This window comes from Tachysurus fulvidraco, chromosome 20, assembly GCF_022655615.1.
Source record: "Tachysurus fulvidraco isolate hzauxx_2018 chromosome 20, HZAU_PFXX_2.0, whole genome shotgun sequence".
Taxonomy (NCBI): Eukaryota; Metazoa; Chordata; class Actinopteri; order Siluriformes; family Bagridae; genus Tachysurus; species Tachysurus fulvidraco.
Genome location: NC_062537.1, coordinates 5,975,237 through 5,994,389, shown reverse-complemented (window position 1 = coordinate 5,994,389; position 19,153 = coordinate 5,975,237). Strand labels below are relative to the sequence as shown.

Genomic DNA, 19,153 nt, shown 5'->3' with positions numbered 1-19,153 from the left:
TTAGGTGTAGGCATTGCATTAATTAGCTGTGTTAATATCAAGTATAATGATACAAATGGGTGTCTTCTTGTGCAGCACAAGTTCTGCACTTTGTTGCTTCAGCTGAAGGTTTAGTCTCGCTCCCTGAACTCCCTGAAACGGTGGTACCCAAATTTGTCTGTACAGAATTACCACCACCAAGGCTTTCATTAAGTCCCATTGCGTGTCCATGTGGTCAACAGCCAACATAAACACACCCAGCACTGTTATCTGTGTCTGGCTGGATAATACTCACTACAGTCGTTCTCTCTCAGGCAGTCTGTCTGTACACACGAAATGGTTTAGTCCTCACTAGAACTCTTTTGCTCGAGGAGATAAACTATTTGACATAATCACTTGCAGGTAGGCATGAATTTCTTGGTTCGTTTAAGAAAAGAAATATGTAAGAGCAATACAGTCTGTTAATTTGCTTTCCAGTTAGTTCTTTCTTTTTTCTAATTTCAAAGAGAGGGGTAATTGCTTAAAAACATTGTGTTGTCTTTTAATTCTCTTGACCTCAGTTTCAGTGTCTTTCTTCCCCTCCACTTTCTGTCGCTCCACTGCAATGAGTGTTTTCCACAACATCCTGTTGCATGCACGTTTATTCTTATGCTCGTCTGTTTCACACAGTAACCCAGACTCTGTCCTCAGAATGCCCTTATCCTGTCACTTAAAAAAAAAAAAAAAAAAAACAAGGTTCACAAACGTTCTGCTTCCTTTTCTTTTTTGACTCTTGAATCCCCTCCAGTGTGTTTTTACTTTCTCTTAGTCGTATTGTAGCCATAGCTTTTGCCTCCTGTGACCTTCCTCTTTTTCTTCTCTCTCTGGAAGTAATTACTGCGCTATCCCAGAGTTCCGTTAGAGGAGAGGTGTGGCCTGCGCCAGAGATCCCTGCTTCTGCCCTCCTTCTCTCTCCCCAGGCGTCCTCGGTCTCCCCCTTTGTCCGTCCCTCCTTGCTCTTGGGGATACTCCAGATGTGAAGCTCAGAGGTGGCTAGCCATAAATTTCTTGCATACTCTTAAGTCAGCAGCAGCCACCACTGTGTTTCTTGCAGCCAAAAGCATAGAGCAGAGCCTTCCAGCTGCATTGTCCATGGTTTTCCTCCTTCCTGCAGCTGCTCTCTTATCTTTCCGTGTAGAAAAATAACTCACAATAATCCACCACACACAGCAGTTCCAACTGCTACAATAGCCTGCTGCAGTAACTAAAATAAATAGCTACAAAACCCTTTTCCACAGGTTCATTACACTGCAGTATCTGCTTACGGCTTTTGAAAAAGTATGCTATTAAACAGAAACTACAGGGATCAATTGTTTGGTTGGGGAAACTGAGAGAACTGAGAGTTCAATTCTCTTCTGGAAGCTTTATATTTCTCTAAACATAGAGCGTAAATGAATTTGTCCCAAGATGCAGAGAATTGATTGATTGCATTGTGGACATTTTCAGTATATTCAGTAGCATTGCGATTTGGATGGACAATGTTTTGATGTAAATTCTGTACTCGTGCCATGTTAAAAGACCTAAATTGCTTTTCTAAATGTCCGGGCCTGGACATTTATTAACCCACAAACTGTACCATCACATACTATTTGTACTTTCTGCCCCAGGCTTAAATATTCTCACCCGTATACATTATATATTCTTCATTATCATGTTGGATACTTTTGTTTTTTTTATCGATTGTCATTATTGTCAATAAAAAAAAATATATATTTTTTGTTTTCTTGTATTCTGACAATTTGACATATTGTCATACAACTAACCATATAAATTACACCAAAACATTTGTTCACGCTTAAATCTTACTTATTGAAAGCTACAGTATGGACTTAACACCAGGCTACACTCATTCTCATGTTTGCAGGTTACAGGAGCAGGATCTCGGGCACTGGGCAGGCCCGTACCCACTGGGGCTGAGGTGCCTGTTATGAGCAAGGCTGAGTTCATGGAGAAGGTTCGCCGCAGTAACGAGGCATGCCAGCAAGGTGACTTTACCACAGCTGTGGAGCTGTACAGTGAGGCTTTGTGTGCTGACCCACAGAACTGCATTCTCTATAGCAACCGCTCAGCTGCCCGCCTCAAACTTGGCCAGTACCACGCAGCACTAGAAGATGCAGTCAAGGCTCGTTTGCTCAACCCCAAGTGGCCTAAGGTAGGTGGGATTGGTTAGATTAGATAGATTGATAGATTGATTGTCGATGAATGCATTTTATGTTGATTATTGTACAAATAGCATTTTAGCAAGTTATTATTTCATAATGGGATATGGGACAACATTTTGCCAAAAGGGTTTATGTAGGGTATCAAGTATTAGTGCAATCCACTCAGTCAGACATGTGCCGATCAAACATGAACTATTCGTTGGAGCAAAACCTCGAAGGGCAGGAACTGGTGACAGCCAATATATCTGCAAGGAGACAAAGGCAACAGGATTCACAACAAGCAAATCACATCTCAAAGTGGTTAAGCAAGCAGTGGTTAAAACACAAGCAGATATAACACAGCCGAAGCCAAATCTTTCTCAAAAGTACAGGTGAACGGCCAAGCACAGATTAGACATTAAAAATCAGGCTCAAACGCTTAAGTGGCAAAACTGTGCAAATCATTTTATATGAAACCAATGGTGCTTATATAATAAGCATCAGGAAGTAAACCGGAAAATATCAGAGGTTGAACTCTGGGGGTTTCAAAGCCTTGCCTAATGCTTATTTTCATGTCCCTACAGACCTAGTACTAAGATGCTTTGCAAGGTTTACTTAGCCATTCCTTTTAAAATGTTTTACATTTTAATCTCACTAGCACAATGAGTGCTTTTTAAATGTATGCAAACAGTCTTTTCTTTCCTGGTGTCCAGTAGCTGCTCTCAGACTTGGCTTACTAGATCCTATGTGCTATTATCAAGGAGCAGGGATTTTAAGATATGTTCACGCTCTTGAATTTCCTCCAGAATCGATAAAGCATCCATCCATCCGTCGATCCATCGATCCATCGATCCATCCATCCATCCGTCCATCCGTCCATCCATCCATCCATCCATCCATCCATCCATCCATCCATCCATCCATCAATCCATCCATCTCTTACACATTAGGGCCTTCGTAATGGTGGTGAACTCAGCAAAGTGCTATCTTATCATGAAAGCAGGCTACAGAAAGTATCATGGTGCTGCTGGAATGGTCGCTGCTTTGTCATGGCAACATGTGACTGACATTTTGAATGCTAGTCTGTTGGGTTCCATCCAATGCAGATCTGTTGTACCACTTACAGTACAGCCAGTACATGTATGCCCTATGGTGTCATGGTAAATTGGAGTGGCATCCATTGTAATGTACCTCGGCACCTTTTATGACATCTCTGTTTTTTGGAGCTTCTTTGAGCCTATGCAAGTTTACCAATTAAAAGTGAGAGAACTGTATGAATTGCTCTGCATGAATTGGTGTATGAACTGTATGAAAACTTGCTCTGCATGAATTGGTGGCTAGACTGCTGTGGGGTGACCAGGTAATACTGCAAAATATGTCACACACGCATGTAAGGTTACATACCATTTGTAATTAGTGATAGTCCGTATAAAACATTAACACACTTCTGAACCAAACATGAAAACATTCACACATACACAGTCTCAGAGAGACTGGAAACTGTACTGAAATCTGTATATATTTTTGCACTATATTTTTTGAAGTTTCCTTTGTATTGTTAGTCACAGACTCCACATTTCAACCACATAGATACAACCAAATAGAAATCCTGTAAATGTTCAAGTGTAATTTCTCAGAAATGACCCTTGAAATGACTGGTAAGCCCTGGCACTGTCTGGTAATTGCTTGTGTTCCCTTATTAGGTGAACATTGATCTGGTTTATGCCTGCATAGTCACAACATTCTGACAGGGAAAAGGACGACACACCGTTTACTGACACACTACCAGGCAGTGACCTTATACAACCATCCTGAAACTCATAAGCACACCTGTTTTATTTGCTCTTCGATTGTACCCTGCCATGTTTTTTTTTTACAATGTGTATTATGTATTATGCATTTCTGTCTCAAGATCTTGTCTGACTTGATAAATTTGCTGATCTTGCTGATTTGTTCAGAAAACGTTGGGTTATAGTCACATGGTCATGCAATAACTAGACACTAAACCAAAGTGAAATGTCTTGTGGAATTTCAAGTTTTAATACAGTGAAACCACTCGAATTTTTGCATTCTAAAGAATGGCCATTTACAGCAGTCTCTGCCAACAAACAAACTCAAGAGGGTCTTATAAAACTCACAATCGTAAAAGAAAAGGGCACTAATCACATGGTAGTACAGGATTATCGAATGAAATGGGTTTGTGGTTTGTGGCAACTTAATTGTACACAACATCTGTTTTGTGTGGCTGCGGTTCAGCTTTGTTCCACTTAATGTTGATTTAATATGTTGCCAAGTGTGTAAACATCTGTGTGCATAGATACCAAAGATCTTAATTCACATGTAGGTTCAATGAATTTGAAGACTTTCACCCCCAGCGGCCGGCCCGAGCATTCATTACTAATTTTCATATAACATAATAGCAAAGTAAGAGAGACATAATTTTTAATAGTTAAGAGACACAGATAACATGACTCCTACTTATTTTTTTGTATTCACCACAATTAAATTTAAACTGTAAAGCTGGGGCAATTAGCCAATTCAGTGCTTTGGCAATAGTGTAAATGTCAATAAAACAAACTGACATGGATAGAATCGAATGGAACTTTATAGCGAACAGAACAGCAGTAACAGGACCTACAGTAAGCTATGTCAGAGGCAGCATGGAGTCTGTTTCCAGTATCAGACTTCCTCTTAGAGTAGAATAGGAGGAAGTGGTGGGTGTGGGGCAGTAACTTCAATGTTGTTGTCCAAAAATTGGACAAGATTTCCAGAAAGCTAGCACAAGGACAATACCAGGAGAACATTCCTATGCTTTTTTTTACTGACTTTTAAGAGACAGATGGGGTTTGTGTTCTTGCTCAACACAAAACATTTCATAGTGTCCTTCTGTGTAAGTTTTACTCTTGTTTCAGTAGTCCATGCATACCATCACCATACCATCCTTGATCATCCTGATTATTTATAAGCACTTCATAGTATAAACATAGCAGTAACTAGCCGTGTATTATATATTAGGGTTATTCTTTCCCTTTCTTACTCAGGAGTGTGAGACTAGACTAGATGACAGCATAGAAAAGCTGTGTCCTTGCATTTCCTTGCTTTGTTGCTGTGTCTTGCCTTTCAGTCACTCATGAGAAAAGCACTTTTCAGTCTTTCAAAAGAGAGGCTATGTGGAGCGGTGGATGCGGAAAGAGTGCAAATCAGTATGCATTCAGACAAGTTTGAGTTCATCAGCATGCATACATTAGCTTAAGGCTTTGTATGTGGAAGTTGGGTATAAACACACAGTGACTGAATACACTTGCAGAACAGTATCATTTTTACACATTCCATGAAAATCTGTAATTTTTATTCTTTTTTTCAGTCCCTGTCAATAGCGTGTTTAGATCTATAAGTGATGTCAAACAGGCAGAACTATTGTGGTAGCAGTCAGGACGAATAATGCAGTTTGTTTGGCATGTCTGCACAATTCTCTGGCTGGACTGATAATTCACAGAGCCCGAACGAGGCACTAGTGTTCTCCAACTAATTACATAATCATAGGTAGCTAGTTACTGTATAAATCAAATAGGGACTGAATCCAGTTCTAAGCAGACTACTATGTTAGCTTTTACTTCTAAATATTTATAGCCAATTTGCATACAGCTGGTAGAAAGAACTAGCAAATGTAAGTAGATATTAGGGGAGTAAATGATACGCAAAGTATGTTAGGGTCACAATATTTTTTTATAGATCAAACCTAGTCATTGTCATTATCTTTCACAATATGACATGTATGCTTAGGGGAGAAGCCTTAGTGGTATATAAGTGTTATTTCTGTGACTAGCTGCCTATATTATGCTGTCTGTTGACTGTATCTTTCCATATGGAGACATATGGATTTCAGAGCCTTGTATAAAATGTTTCAGTACTATACACTCTGTTCTTACATCCTTTGCAAATATGATGGATTAGCAGCTAGCAGTGATCCTTTTTCAGACTGTTTTATGGCTACTGTATATGAAGATAATATTTTTCTTTATGTTCCCTGTGTTTTTTTTTCCTTGTTTACAGTTTTACCCAAAAGATGATTGCCACAAAAGATAATGTAACACATGAAATGGTTATAGCAGTTTTTTAATTTTACACTTTTTATTTTATGTAGGTAGTCCCTTTATAGATTTGAGTTGAAAGTGTAAGTGGGGTCTGACAGTCTGGTCTGTCAGCAGTCTGTAATTCCAAAATACACATTAAAATCAGAGTTTTATAATCCCCTCACAGTGCTCCTATTAAAGCTTGTGTCAGCAGGAGTCTATGAAAGGTTAGTCAAGTGTAGCGGAGTGACAGGCCAGGCAAGCTGGTGTCATAGCAGTGACCTGCTGCTCCATTACCGTGGGGTCACTGGCCAAGTTCAAATCTAATTAAGTCCCAAACGAGAGAGTGCACTGTGAGCAGGCCATTTACTTCTGCTTGGGTTCCCAAATCAGCTGGGGAACCTCATGCTTCCTTCTACTTTATTGCTCCCTCTCATCAGACTCCGGTGTTGGCACAACAGCCTCTTTAGAAGAAGAGAAAAGCTGGGATTTCTCTCTCTCTCTCTCTCTCTCTCTCTCTCTCTCTCTCTCTCTCTCTCTCTCTCTCTCTCTCTCTCTCTCTCTCTGTGTGTTGTTTTTTAATATAGGGAGTTTTCCTTCCTTATCCTTTCAATGCCAGTCTACTAAGACACAAGAGCTCTTTCTTATTCAGATCGAGCATTTCATGGGTGAAAGACATTGAGTGCATGTGTCCATCGCCTATATTCTTTGGTCTCTCATTTTTTTTGTCACTGCTTCCTTTAAATTGCATGTCTGAAAGGGAGTCACAACTATTGCCATTCTCTGGCTCTTATGGAGTCCACACGGTTGCTAGGTTATGGTTGTCAAGCCCACTGGACTGCAGGTAGGGCGTACAGAGATTGTGGAATGGTTTCCCTTGTACTTTTTTTTAAAGAGACCCTGCACGTCAAAGCGTTTCTGTGTCCTACAGTATAATGCCCAGGATTTTTTTTATTCCATGATCAAAACTTCTTGCATTGCAGTTTCATGATTAAATAAGGTCTCCCTTCTTTGTGTAGACTGAACACTATATGTCAAATAATTATACATGCGGTGAAATCCACTGACTTGCATTCAGCATGTTTATACTGAGACTCTGTTTCCATTGGGTCATTTTATGTGCCTGTGTCATTTTAGGTGTTTGTGAGCAGCAGAAGGACCTGATTCTTCATTGAAATGAATGTGCATTCTAGCTAGATATTACATGCGTGTGAATACAGCCATCCACCCATGGCATGTTCAGCAATCAAAACCCCCCACAAAGCCAGGACATAGTAACTTGCTTATAAACAATTCAGAAAGATTTCTGGACATACCGTATATCTGCTAATTAAGTCGCCAGAGGACATCTGCAGTAATTATGCAGCAATCACATATGATAAGTGATTTCTTAATAAATCACAGAGATGGGACTGTCTTCACCACATACCCCTGCTCTTCACACTAAGCACCACATACACCTCATTATAATACAGTTTGTCCTTTATTACAGTTTCTTTGTTGTAGTGCACTTTATCATTAGTGGGTCACCTGACCATAACATGTATGTACTGTAGGCTTTACCTAAGCTCAGTACTTCACTCAAACCCCCTGAAAGTGTTGCTTTACAGACACATCATTTTAAACATTGTGTACATTTTATTGCTCTATTCTGTAAACATGGCCAGTGCTTGAATTTGCTTTGTGTTTGTTAGGAAATCACAAAAAAGTGCGAGTTTCATGGGAGTGTTTTTATCCAGAAAAACAAAACAAAAAAAAACCTCTTTTCCTATTGGATATAAAGTAAATCTTTAGCAAGGTGTTCTTTTCTGGGGTTATTTGTAAATGTAAGAAAAAGTTAAAATAAGTTAAAAATGTAAGAAATACAGTGACTTCTTTTCAGGAGCATGTATGATTCGGACAAGACTAAAAGCCCTGAGATACTCTCATAAAAACTGCATTACCTCACATTCCCAAAGAATTCTTAAAAGACTCAACTCTAAAGAGGAATATTGCCTTTTCGGTTCAAGGACATGTCTGTTTTGTATAAAACGGTTTGAAAAAGGATTGCTTGTCACATGCAACAAGCTGAGCTATGTATTACATTATTTGCTTTCATTTTAGCAAATTGTATCCTCATTTGATTCCAAGTGAGACCTGGCGAGGATACAGAAATTTCTTAAGCACCTATTAATTGTTGTATGGAAATTATTTATATTGCTGTCAAGAATCAGATTTTGACAGGAATTTGAATTGGCAAACCTACAATTGAATTGGATGTAATTGAGATTATACTGTACGTGTTCTCTGGGGCCTTGCAAAAAATTGACATCACATGACACATTAATTGCATACTGTCATGACGCGGGGTAAGGAAGCGGACCCAAATGCAGGATAGCCAAATCAACAGGGTTTAATAACAAAAGGTCATGAAACAACACACGGACTAGAGACAGGACAAAGACAACAGTAGATTCCGTGCTGCAAAAGGCAACGCGGCACAGTTAAATACACAGGGTAATCACAATGGGAACAGGTGTGTAGACAGGGAGGAGCAGACGAAGGCGGGGCAGACACGTGATGAGAAACATAAACAGATGCACGTGACCAAAGTCCGGGCTGAGTCCTGACACATACAGGTTGACTCTCTTCAACTGATTAAGTGACCTGTTGGCAACAAGAAACTATTGGTTTTTGCTGTTTTGTTGAAACATTTTTTTTTTTGTTGTTGGTTTTTGATTTGTGATTTATAATACAAATAATATTCATTTCAGTTCAAGGTGTTACACTACAAAATATGCAAAGCACTGTTCTACATATACACATCCTGTTACATACACACACATACATACATATATAGGACCTACCTGAACCATCCTGATCCATCCTGATGCCCTACCTTTGGTGGTTGAAGTCTTATCACTTGGAGGCAGCTCACTGCTGCTGCAGCTGATGCCGCCACATATACAGCCTGGAGATTCATGAGATTACTGTGGATGGTTCCATTTAGATACCATCAAGATGCTTTGGACTGCAATTGTAATGAATGTTTTACACTCAAGTCCTCACCAGTGAACAGATGATAACTTAAACGAGACAGACTTATAGATGGTCATCTAATATCTTAAACTCAAGGTCATCTAACATCCTCTAATAATAATAAGAGTTTTTGCTTGCCACTGGCACCTTTGGCTTGATCATTAGAGATGCATTAAATCTCTATCATTTATAATCTGAATTCTGTAAAGCTGCTTTGTGTAAAGGTCCATTAGGTTTAAAGTGCCATACAAATAAAATAACAAATAAATAAATAAATAAAATAGATTAAAACAAATAAATACAATTTTTTTACCATTTTTTTTTATCCGCATCCTTGCTATATGGCAAACCTTATCTCTAAAAGTTTCCTTTCCCATGGTGCATGGGGGCCATAGATACTTGCTGCTACGTATTCACCATTTAAGACACCCTGCTTCTAATCACTATTACAGCCACAACACTCTCTTTTACAAAGGGAGACATAATGCAGAGAGGTTCAGCATGAATTTGTGCTCCGAGAATTTGTTTGTCTTAGAATGCTTGAAGTTTGAGGTAGATAAACTTTATTGCAGCTTAGAAATAACCTCAATAACCTTGTTATATGCATAATTCAGATGCACAAACACAAATGCCTGATAAAATAGTATTTAAGCAAATACAACCGGACATTTTTGATGATAAACCTCAGCCCATGAATATAATTAGGAAATATTATTCAGATGGAAGACAAATAACTGTCTACAACCTCTGTCACAGCTTGTACTTCATCTCATTCTGGCATGTTCAGACATAGGTTGTTGGTGCAGGTTAAGCAGTTTGTGGCGCTGGACTGGTCAGTGGGCTTTTTTCAGACTCTGGGTACAGGATCATTGGTACAGAAAGGAAAACTGATAAAACAAGAATTCATACTATATACACAGCACTTTCTCTTGCCCACTTGTATGTAAATCTGTTAGTATTGACATGCATGGTCACACCACAGAATCACAGCCCTGCAGTCCTGGCAGCTTGCATGGTGCTCGACACCGTGGCCTTGCTGTGCATGAATCTCTCGGCAGCTTGCTTCCTGCCAGAACCCCCTCGTCTTATCAGCTCAGGGGAGAATACTTCCTGGAAGCTTTGGACAGAAAGCCATATTTACTGTTGTAAAGTGTGTTGATTTGTGCTATTGGCAGAGCTTGTAGGTCTAACTGCATATAATGTTTCTGAGACAGACACAAGTCAATATACTGTAGCAATACTAAATCTGAAAGATTTAGAGATAAATTCATGCGTTATGCTGAGAATACAGAAGATATAAAAAATGCCTACACACCTGTTATGGTGGCAGGTTTTTGTGATGTTAAAACAATTCAACCAAGATAAACAATAACGGATTTTTCTCCACTTTTAATGTGATAAAGCAGCCGACAGAATTCAAGCGAAAAACAAATAGGAATTTTTTAGGGAAAAAAACAAAACAACCCCCCCCCCCCCACACCATTTTTATCATGGTGCATGGGATTGTGCTCCGAAATAATCAGTCACATTCAGTCACAAATGTAAAAGTGTAAAGTGATTTTCCTACATTTGTTAGAAATGAAGTGATTCTGATTAACACCAAATAAAGAGCAGCTGGAAGATTTCGAGGATTTTTACTTAGTTTTATTTGACTGCTGAAGCCATGATCCCAAAGCACTTACAAAGCATATACAAGATCTCAGAGTTGCATTAAGTGTCAGTCAAGAGAGAAGTACAAAATAATTTCATAACATTAGATCTTTCAAAATTGATGAAAGGCCAAGATGAAAATTTATCAGGGAAAAAAAAATCCTTATGAGGGATACTGCCAAGAGACCTACAGCAACATTGGACAGTCTCTCATATTCTGGACTACGGGTTGGGTGGCTAAATTGAGATTTTCTCCCAAAGAAAAACATACAAACATGACACGTGTTATGGTCTATTGAGACCAAAGTAGACTTTTGGCCCAAAATCAAGATAGCTTATCACCCATAGAACACTATAGCCACAATGAAGCATGGTGGCGGCAGCATCGTGCTATGGGGCCAGTTCATTTGTGCTCCAGTCAGCAGACAAAATCATGGCTAGATCTATACAGTTTGGCAGAAAAATCCACAGGTCTTGATAGTCATCTGAAGATCATGACAATTTCAAATTCAGAACAACAATGACCCAAAACACAAACCCATGTCAAAGAAAAAAAGGCTTCAGAAAATGCTAATCAATATGTTAAATTATTAAATGAGGTAAAAGATCAGCCATGGTTTATATTGGTTTGATTTTTTTTTTATAACCACAGACCCCCTCAGTTTAAACAGGGATGTGTAGAAGTCTGGGGTATGCTTCTAGAAAGATTTGTTGATTTGCTGGTGGTTGTAGAGATTAAAAGTCTTCATCTTTAAAGTGAAACCGGAGCCAGGTTGTTTCTAAAGGTTGAGACTCCAAGTAAAGAAGGATGACATAAGTGGGTAAGGAACTGTTCAGGGAATGAGCTGAGGCAGAAGATGGAGAAATGGGAATCAGGTGCTCAGATATGGGTCTCTTTTAGCTCATTAGTCCTTCATTTCATTATGATGTGCATTTTTGTGCATGTACCACATAGTAGAGATGTGAACCTGACAACAAAAGGGACAGGAGCTGATGGAGTAAAGAAAGGACACTCTGAAATAATATGAATAATGCTGTGGTGCTTGTACAGTGCTGTGTGATGCATTGATCACTTTTATTTATGTTATGTAACTGCTAATCCAAATTTAGTCACAGATTTAAATGACACTGGAAAATATTCTGAAAATATTATGTACATTTGTTAGGAAATATGAGTGGCAGGTCAGGGATGTGGTAGTTCAGTGGTTAAGGTGTTGGACTACTGATCGGAAGGTTCGTATCCCAGAACCAAGCTGTGACTCTGGATAAGGGTGTCTGCTAAATGTCGTAAATGTCTAAACAAAATTAATAACTGCGGGAGATTGGTCAGAATTCCTTTAAAAGTGGGCGAGAATGAGATTAAAACCCAATCCTACGCACATCTAGCAGGCAGCTTGTGCAAGGAGACTTGGATGTCATTACCCTTTTTTTTTCCAGGTTAATTATATAATTTCATATCCTTGCGATGCCATTTTGGTATTTCGAGTATTTCTTTCAGCATTCGGTTATAGGGAATACATATGACTGCAACATACAGTACATAAGGAAACATCTATATTGATAAATAAAGCTTTAATTACATCATACATTAGTAAAAATAAAGTTTTTCAACATTAGAACTTTATTGGCTGCAACATCAAGCTAAAACTCCTCTAATTCATCCTTACTGAAATGCATTTTTCAGCCCGCTAAATACATCCTTTTATTGCCTCACAATCACAACAACTGTACAAATTAGGTCGTTTTGTGTAAATTTGACGTACCTGAGTTTTAAATTATGCCTAGCTATATGTGTACGGCATGTAAATTAGGTTAAAGTGAGACACATCTGCGATTCATCATCATCTGATCAAATCACTGCATGTTTAGAAGTTTTATAATTCACATGCAGTTTTGTTCGTCATCCCATGCTCTCAAATCTGTGCTCAGAATGAGCTATGAGTCACAATATACATATGCAGAGAGAAAGGATACAGAATGATCACATTGTGAACATGAGCACAGGACAGCGTCCGTCATTACAGCCCACATTTCCACAGCAGTAAAACTCTCAGGATCACAGCATGAGAGCATGAAGTGGTGTATAAAGGTGTGCAAATATCTCGAGATCACAGTGATGAAATGTAAAGGGGAACACCAAGAGAATAGCTCCTTGTACATTCTGCTCTGGTTGTGATCATTCTTAGTGCTCTAAAGCTACCATGAGATTCAGTTTTGTGCACACAAGCTTGATTTTTAATGAATAAAATGTGTTTTCTTTAAGGAGTGGTACAAGCAGGCTCTGCCACTCCCTTTAATGAGACTTCCAGGCACAGAGTAACATAGGAGAGAGTAATGCAAGAAATACATCTGTGTTGATATATATTCACTTGTGATCACTCCATATTGAATTAGTTTTCAGGAAGTACAGTAGATGATTGTACTCATTGTACTTTGAGTATTTCCGATCGGGATAAACCCAATTCATGAAGTTGAAAACATAAATTATATGTCTTGTGAATATTTTAAGTGGTAAGTCAGACTTTTCTCTGACTTAAAAACAAAAACAAAACAAAAAAAACAAAAAAGCACACTGATGGTGTAATACACAAGCCTAACACCAGGGGGAACCATTGAATAAAGAACCACTGAATCTTTAATATCTGCGTTTCCTTATAAATGAGGGAATAACACTAAAATATTGAAAAGACTGTGAACTACTGTGCATGTGAATGAGATAACATCCAGTAAATGAATTCTTTATTGTTCTAGCACTGATCTCCATGTCTTTTTGACAGCAATCCCATAATCTCCCTCTAGTCTCGCTCCTTTTTTCTCCCTTTCTTTCTTTCTTTCTTTCCTCCTCCCTCCCTCTCTCTATCTATCTCTCTCTCTCTCTCTCTCTTTCTTTCTCTCTTTCGCTCTTTCTTTCTCTTTCCCACTTCAAACGCATAGTCACACGCACACTCCCCCACACGTGCTTCTGTTAATAATTAAGTGTCAGGTTGCTTTAAAGCACACCACTAATCACCTTTCACATGTTGTGCTAGTATAAATTTTACATTAAACCATCTATACCATTTTGCTAATTGGACACTAAAGGCCTAACCACATTAATGACGGATAAGTGTAAAAGTTTGAAAGATCTCGCCTGCCTTCTATACACTTCACAGCACTGTTTAGTCTTAACGAGAAAGATCAAACGTCTTTGCCAGAGCTGACCCAGAATGTCCTGTCGGTGTACAGTGCTCTGAAGAAGGACCAGGGTAGGGGAAGCTTATCTAAGATCTGGTCACATGAAATTACAGCATTTTTTTTCTTTTTTAAGCACCAGCCACATCACATGGGGATTTTTTTTCAGTGTCACATCTTTAAAGGTCACAGTTCACTATTACTCGGTTGGTGAGGTTTGTTTACGAGACATAAAAAACATGCCGCGGGTTGAATGTGAAGCCCAAGTGACTGTTGTAACAGTGAGGAATGAAAAGCAGTTTGGACGCATTTGACTGGCGGAGTCATATTACAGAGGTCGTAAATTTCATCAGCTGCAACACGGCTTAAACACCTTTGGAGTAAACGATCCAATCTGTCTCTGACAGCTAGATGGGAAATTGATGGATCATCTTTTGGCAGAGTGGTTCTTATCAATAGCCTCTTTTGTGTTTTGACATGTATATGGCATTAGAAGGCATCTCCTCTTCTCCAGGGTGAAGGGTCAGGATGCAAATTTGGGTTTGACAGACAAGGGCAGCACATAGCTTACGTTTCTGAAACATTTGGGCCAAACATGCCAATCTCTCCTGTACGAATCAATCACTCAGTGATAACTGAAGGACAAACAAACGGCTCTAATAACTGTTTATGAGGAACAAGTATCATGATATCAGCTCATTGTTTTCTTCAAGCTTTACATATATGAGTTTTTTTTTTATGTGATTTGTTCCCTTCGGTCGCATCTCTGCTGGCCTTTTTGCATCTTTTATTTGACTCCGCTCCATCTGGCATCAGAGCAGCCTTAATTGGTTTGAAGCAAGAGGTGTGTTATCTGTAGAGATGAGCACAGAAACGCACAAGATTACGTGTGCATGCGTGTGCGTATTGGTGTGTAGGAGGGTGGAAGCCATGCAGCTGCTTTTTCTAGACACTGCAACATCTGTTCTGAGCCAGATCACAGTGCCGCCTCAGCGGTGGAGCGGTGTAGGAACAGCTCATCCACTCCACTCCAGCAAAGGTGACTAAAATCCCATTGCAGCATCTCACTAGTGCCACAAACTCCCCTACTGCTTACACATGATATATAGCTTTAACTAGATTTAACTATTATAGACTTTTTGCGTATTATAATATTACCTGCACCAGTCTCGTCATAATCTGCGTTTTAAAATAATTAAGCATAACATTAACTAACATTTTAGTCATCTAATTATTTTGCTTTGGGATTGATGCCCTTTTCTTATGCCTTTTTTGTCATAATCCTCTCATTTCATTCAGGCTTGGGATTGGTAATGAGAGTTGGACCCTTATTGGTTGGGTCGGTTCAATGCCTGGAAATAGAATCCTGTCTACTGCAATGAGAGCACCGGATCCTTTACCAGAAACCGAGCTGACTAAAATAGGTAGCGAAACTAAATACTAGTGTTTTGAATTACTATCAGAGCCAGTGTTAAAGAAAACTATGCGACGGACACTTCTGACCAATCAGATGCGAGAATTCACCAGTGGGATTACTGTAGTATAACTTATTTGCACACTAGAGTGGCAGGTCTGCCTGCTGTGTCTTTTAAACTTTTACTTAAATGTCAGTTGGTGATGATTTTCCCAGAAGTTCCTTTGCAAGATAGAATGACAGATACTGTCTTCAAATTGTGGGAATACAGGGATCTTTTAGAAATATAGCTGGTTACAATGTCTTATTAATGCTACAGCTTCATTCAACCACTCTGTGCACAAAACCCCACTCAAGAGTAGCAGCTGCTGTAGGAAGTCACTCATTTAGGTGACAAAGGCTTAATGTACCTAAAAGGTCATGCCGAATGTGACGGCAAGAAAGCAAGTAAAAGCTATTGAGTTACTCAAGCATCCCTGTGTGTGGAGGTATGATGCAGACAGGGAGAGAACTGCGGCTGTAGTCAAGTCCGAGTGTGGTTTGAGCAGCGCACTGTCTTTATTGTGGTCTAACATTAGAGCAGCAAGGTGCCATATGTGACGCCTAAGAAAACCAATTTAGTCTCTTCGCCTTCTTAATCGCTGTGTTTATTAAAATAAAAATGATCCCAGATTGGCATTGTTTTTCTGGGAGGTTTTACACATGATCCCCCTCTCCCTCTCTCTCTGTCTGTCTTTCACACATGGCCCTGTTCTGGAGACACATGAGACGCTCCTTGTGAAGTGTCTCCAAAAACCCAGCCCTTTCTCTTTGTTCCTCCACTTGATCCTAATGCTTGTTGACGGGGCTTCTGAGATCAAGTTTACTGGGAGTTTCCCAGTACTTGGAAGTGCTCTACTGGATTGGAGACATTCTTGATGCTCTTAAGGCTGTAATAGGGAATACCCGTCAGCGGGTAGGTCTTATTGTATCCGAATACCTCTGAACCTCAGGGTTATTTTCGGAGAATGGCTGAAGAATTGACTCACTGAAAGAAAGGCAGAAGGAGAGTGAGAAGATTTGGTCTCTCTCCCTCTCTCCCTCTCTCTCTCTCTCTCTCTCTCTCTTTTATTACATCTTGCCTCTGTTTTGCAGTGATATTCAAAGCGAGCGCATGTGCCATCATATCATGTTAGCGAGAATAATAATTAACAGGAATAATGTGGTAATAATAGTGGGCCTTGCCTCGCCAGTACTGACATAATTTCCTTTCTGATCGGTGGTAAGTTTCTTTCTCCCATTTTTTCTTCTGTCTGTGCTACTGCCAGGGCAACCATTAAAGCAAAGTCGCCGCCATCTAGCCGCCCTGTCATCTCATGGGCCGTCGTATTTTTCTTTTTCTCTTTTCTTTTTTTGCAGAGGCACATATTCGGAGGGGAAAACACAGACACACACAGGAGGGGAAATGTCTGGAACCACTAATAATGGGGTGTGCGTCGCAATTTCCAGAGGAGGGTTCAACTTAATGAACAATCAAATAAAGGATTTGTAATTACAGGCTACTGAGAGGGAAGGAATCTGAGGTTGCCTTTGGTTGTGAGAAAAAGAGCTATGGAATTATCTGTCTTTCATAGAGGTGGGCCTGCAAGTCTTGGGGCCCTCATGCAGGGAGGTTGTGAGAGCGTTTGTGTGTAGGTGTGTGTGTGTGTGTGTTGCTCTGTTCCACAGACATTTCCCTTTCTGTACATGTCCAGGCCTTTGGCCATCTCCTTTCCAGCTGTGCTGTGAGCAGTGAAAAGGAGAGCAGCTGCCATGGGCATTTCAGTTTCCTTTAAGTCAAATGCGTACTTTAAGTAATTAGTCTGGAGTTCAGGCGCACTTGATCTTCAGCCCTTTGCTGTACTGACTCAATAATTGATCGCTTGAAGGGGTTCAGGAGAGGAATTTCAGTCTACAGAACTTTCAATTTATTCACGGCTGAAATCAAGCCTGCTTTTTAACCGCTTTGTTTTATTGGGGGATGCTAGTCATATTATGTTAGCTGCTATGCGTTAGCCTGCACATTAATTGCTTCACGATGCTTTATTTTACAGTTGTTGTATTGATGTTGAGATACAGTATCAAGCTTTTAAAGGGAAATGTAGACATTCTTCTTCCCGTAGCTTTACTTGAGAATAGGACCATGTTTATCCCTGCACCATTTGCCATATGAATCTGGTAGTGGCATTATGGCAGCTGACCTGCTGGCCCCTCCAACCATCGATGAGTGTGAAAGCAGAAGCAGTCTTGGCCGCAGCAAAGACCCTTATCTCCTTATTGCTACAGGGGCTGCCTTTTTTTTTCTTCTAACCCCCTTTTTGCCGCCTAAGGGCTTTGGAAATCCTCTCCTCCTCTTGCACTTCTGCTTTTCCACTCTCCTGCCTTGCTGATGACATTCGCATGAGTTGCTCCTGTTGTTGGTGGAAACCGTGTCTGTGTTAAAAACATAGTTCGACCCAACCATGCTAATGTGGCTATCCGTGACTGGAACACAGCACCTACGGTAAAAGACCATGTGGATTCATTGGTGGCATAATCATAGTGTTATTGAAATTAGGTTAAATTGCAACTTAAAATGACAAATCCAAATCTGAACCTTCCTTTTATGTTATTATATCTAGTGCGCTGCAGTAGCACCGGTATGCTGCCTGTCTTCTGAAACCCGGATATGAGGTTATGAGGTTTTAACCTTCTGTTCTGCTGCCTGCTGTGCTCCCTCCAACCAAATCCTCTGCTATTAGAGTTATATGGATGTAGGCTTGTATTATGTCCTTAGAAAGAAGAGAGGATGAGGTCTATGTGGGATAGGATGTGACTGAAGAAAGAGGAATACCTTTCAAACCAAGTACATACCGAGGATCAGAAGATCTTAATCAGTAAGGAAATTTATTCAGTACTGGTTTTTCAATTTCTCATAACCGTCAGTATGTTACAATTCTACATACAAAAAAAATACATTCTCATTCACCGTTCCTGAATGAGAGTTGTATCAGCATTACAATGCAAACGGAAAGCTCTCCTTTACCCTCACAGTATCTGTGCTTGTCAGTGGTCAGGCATGCAGTGTGGTGTTCGAACATCTGAAAGAGTGCTTGCCTGGAAGTAAAACTTTGCGCTTTCGGTTGTAGGAGCTTCGCCTGTCACCTTCCACTGATGAAAGCCCGGATCTGCTGCCCTTCACCCACAGCTTTCGGATCTAATAAGAAGTCGAGAAAATTTATTGCACCACTCAAAGGCGTTATTTTCCAGCTATCGATCAAAACCCCGTTTAACGACCAGGTGATTTTCAGTAGGGCTCAATGGGGAAAAAAGGCTTTAGCAATTTTTGTTGTACCTGTGGTTTGACAGTTTCTAAAGTGAAAAATAAGTCTTGCAGATAAGATGTCAAAGTATAGTTTTATACCGATCTTAGTGATACCTGATTAATCTTCAGAAAATTGATCTTGCTGTCTGTGGGCATCTACTTCTGCTGAACTAGTGGGATTTTAGATCCTAAACTACACAGTGCTGTGTGTATGAGTGTGTGTGTGTTTTCTCTTATTGGACTGTTATTGATTCAAGATTCGTTAGAAAATCAGACTGTTTACTAGCATACTCTGTTTCTCCTGTTTAATCTGCTTTCATCTGTTTGCTCAAGGCATGCTTGTATG

The 19,153-nt window shown here is 39.8% G+C and overlaps 1 protein-coding gene across 3 annotated transcripts in view; it reads left to right on the top strand.

Annotated features, from left to right (window-relative positions):
• Window positions 1-19,153, top strand: part of ttc28 (tetratricopeptide repeat domain 28) — a 177,171-nt gene that overhangs the window by 5,910 nt on the left and 152,108 nt on the right. For 2 of the 3 annotated variants that reach the window (XM_027139634.2, XM_027139633.2), the window contains exon 2: window positions 1,883-2,170. In XM_027139634.2, the coding sequence (XP_026995435.1) occupies window positions 1,883-2,170 (288 nt within the window). Of the gene's footprint in view, window positions 1-260; window positions 382-1,882; window positions 2,171-19,153 lie in introns of those variants that run through there. The other variant, XM_027139635.2, reaches the window with a different exon arrangement.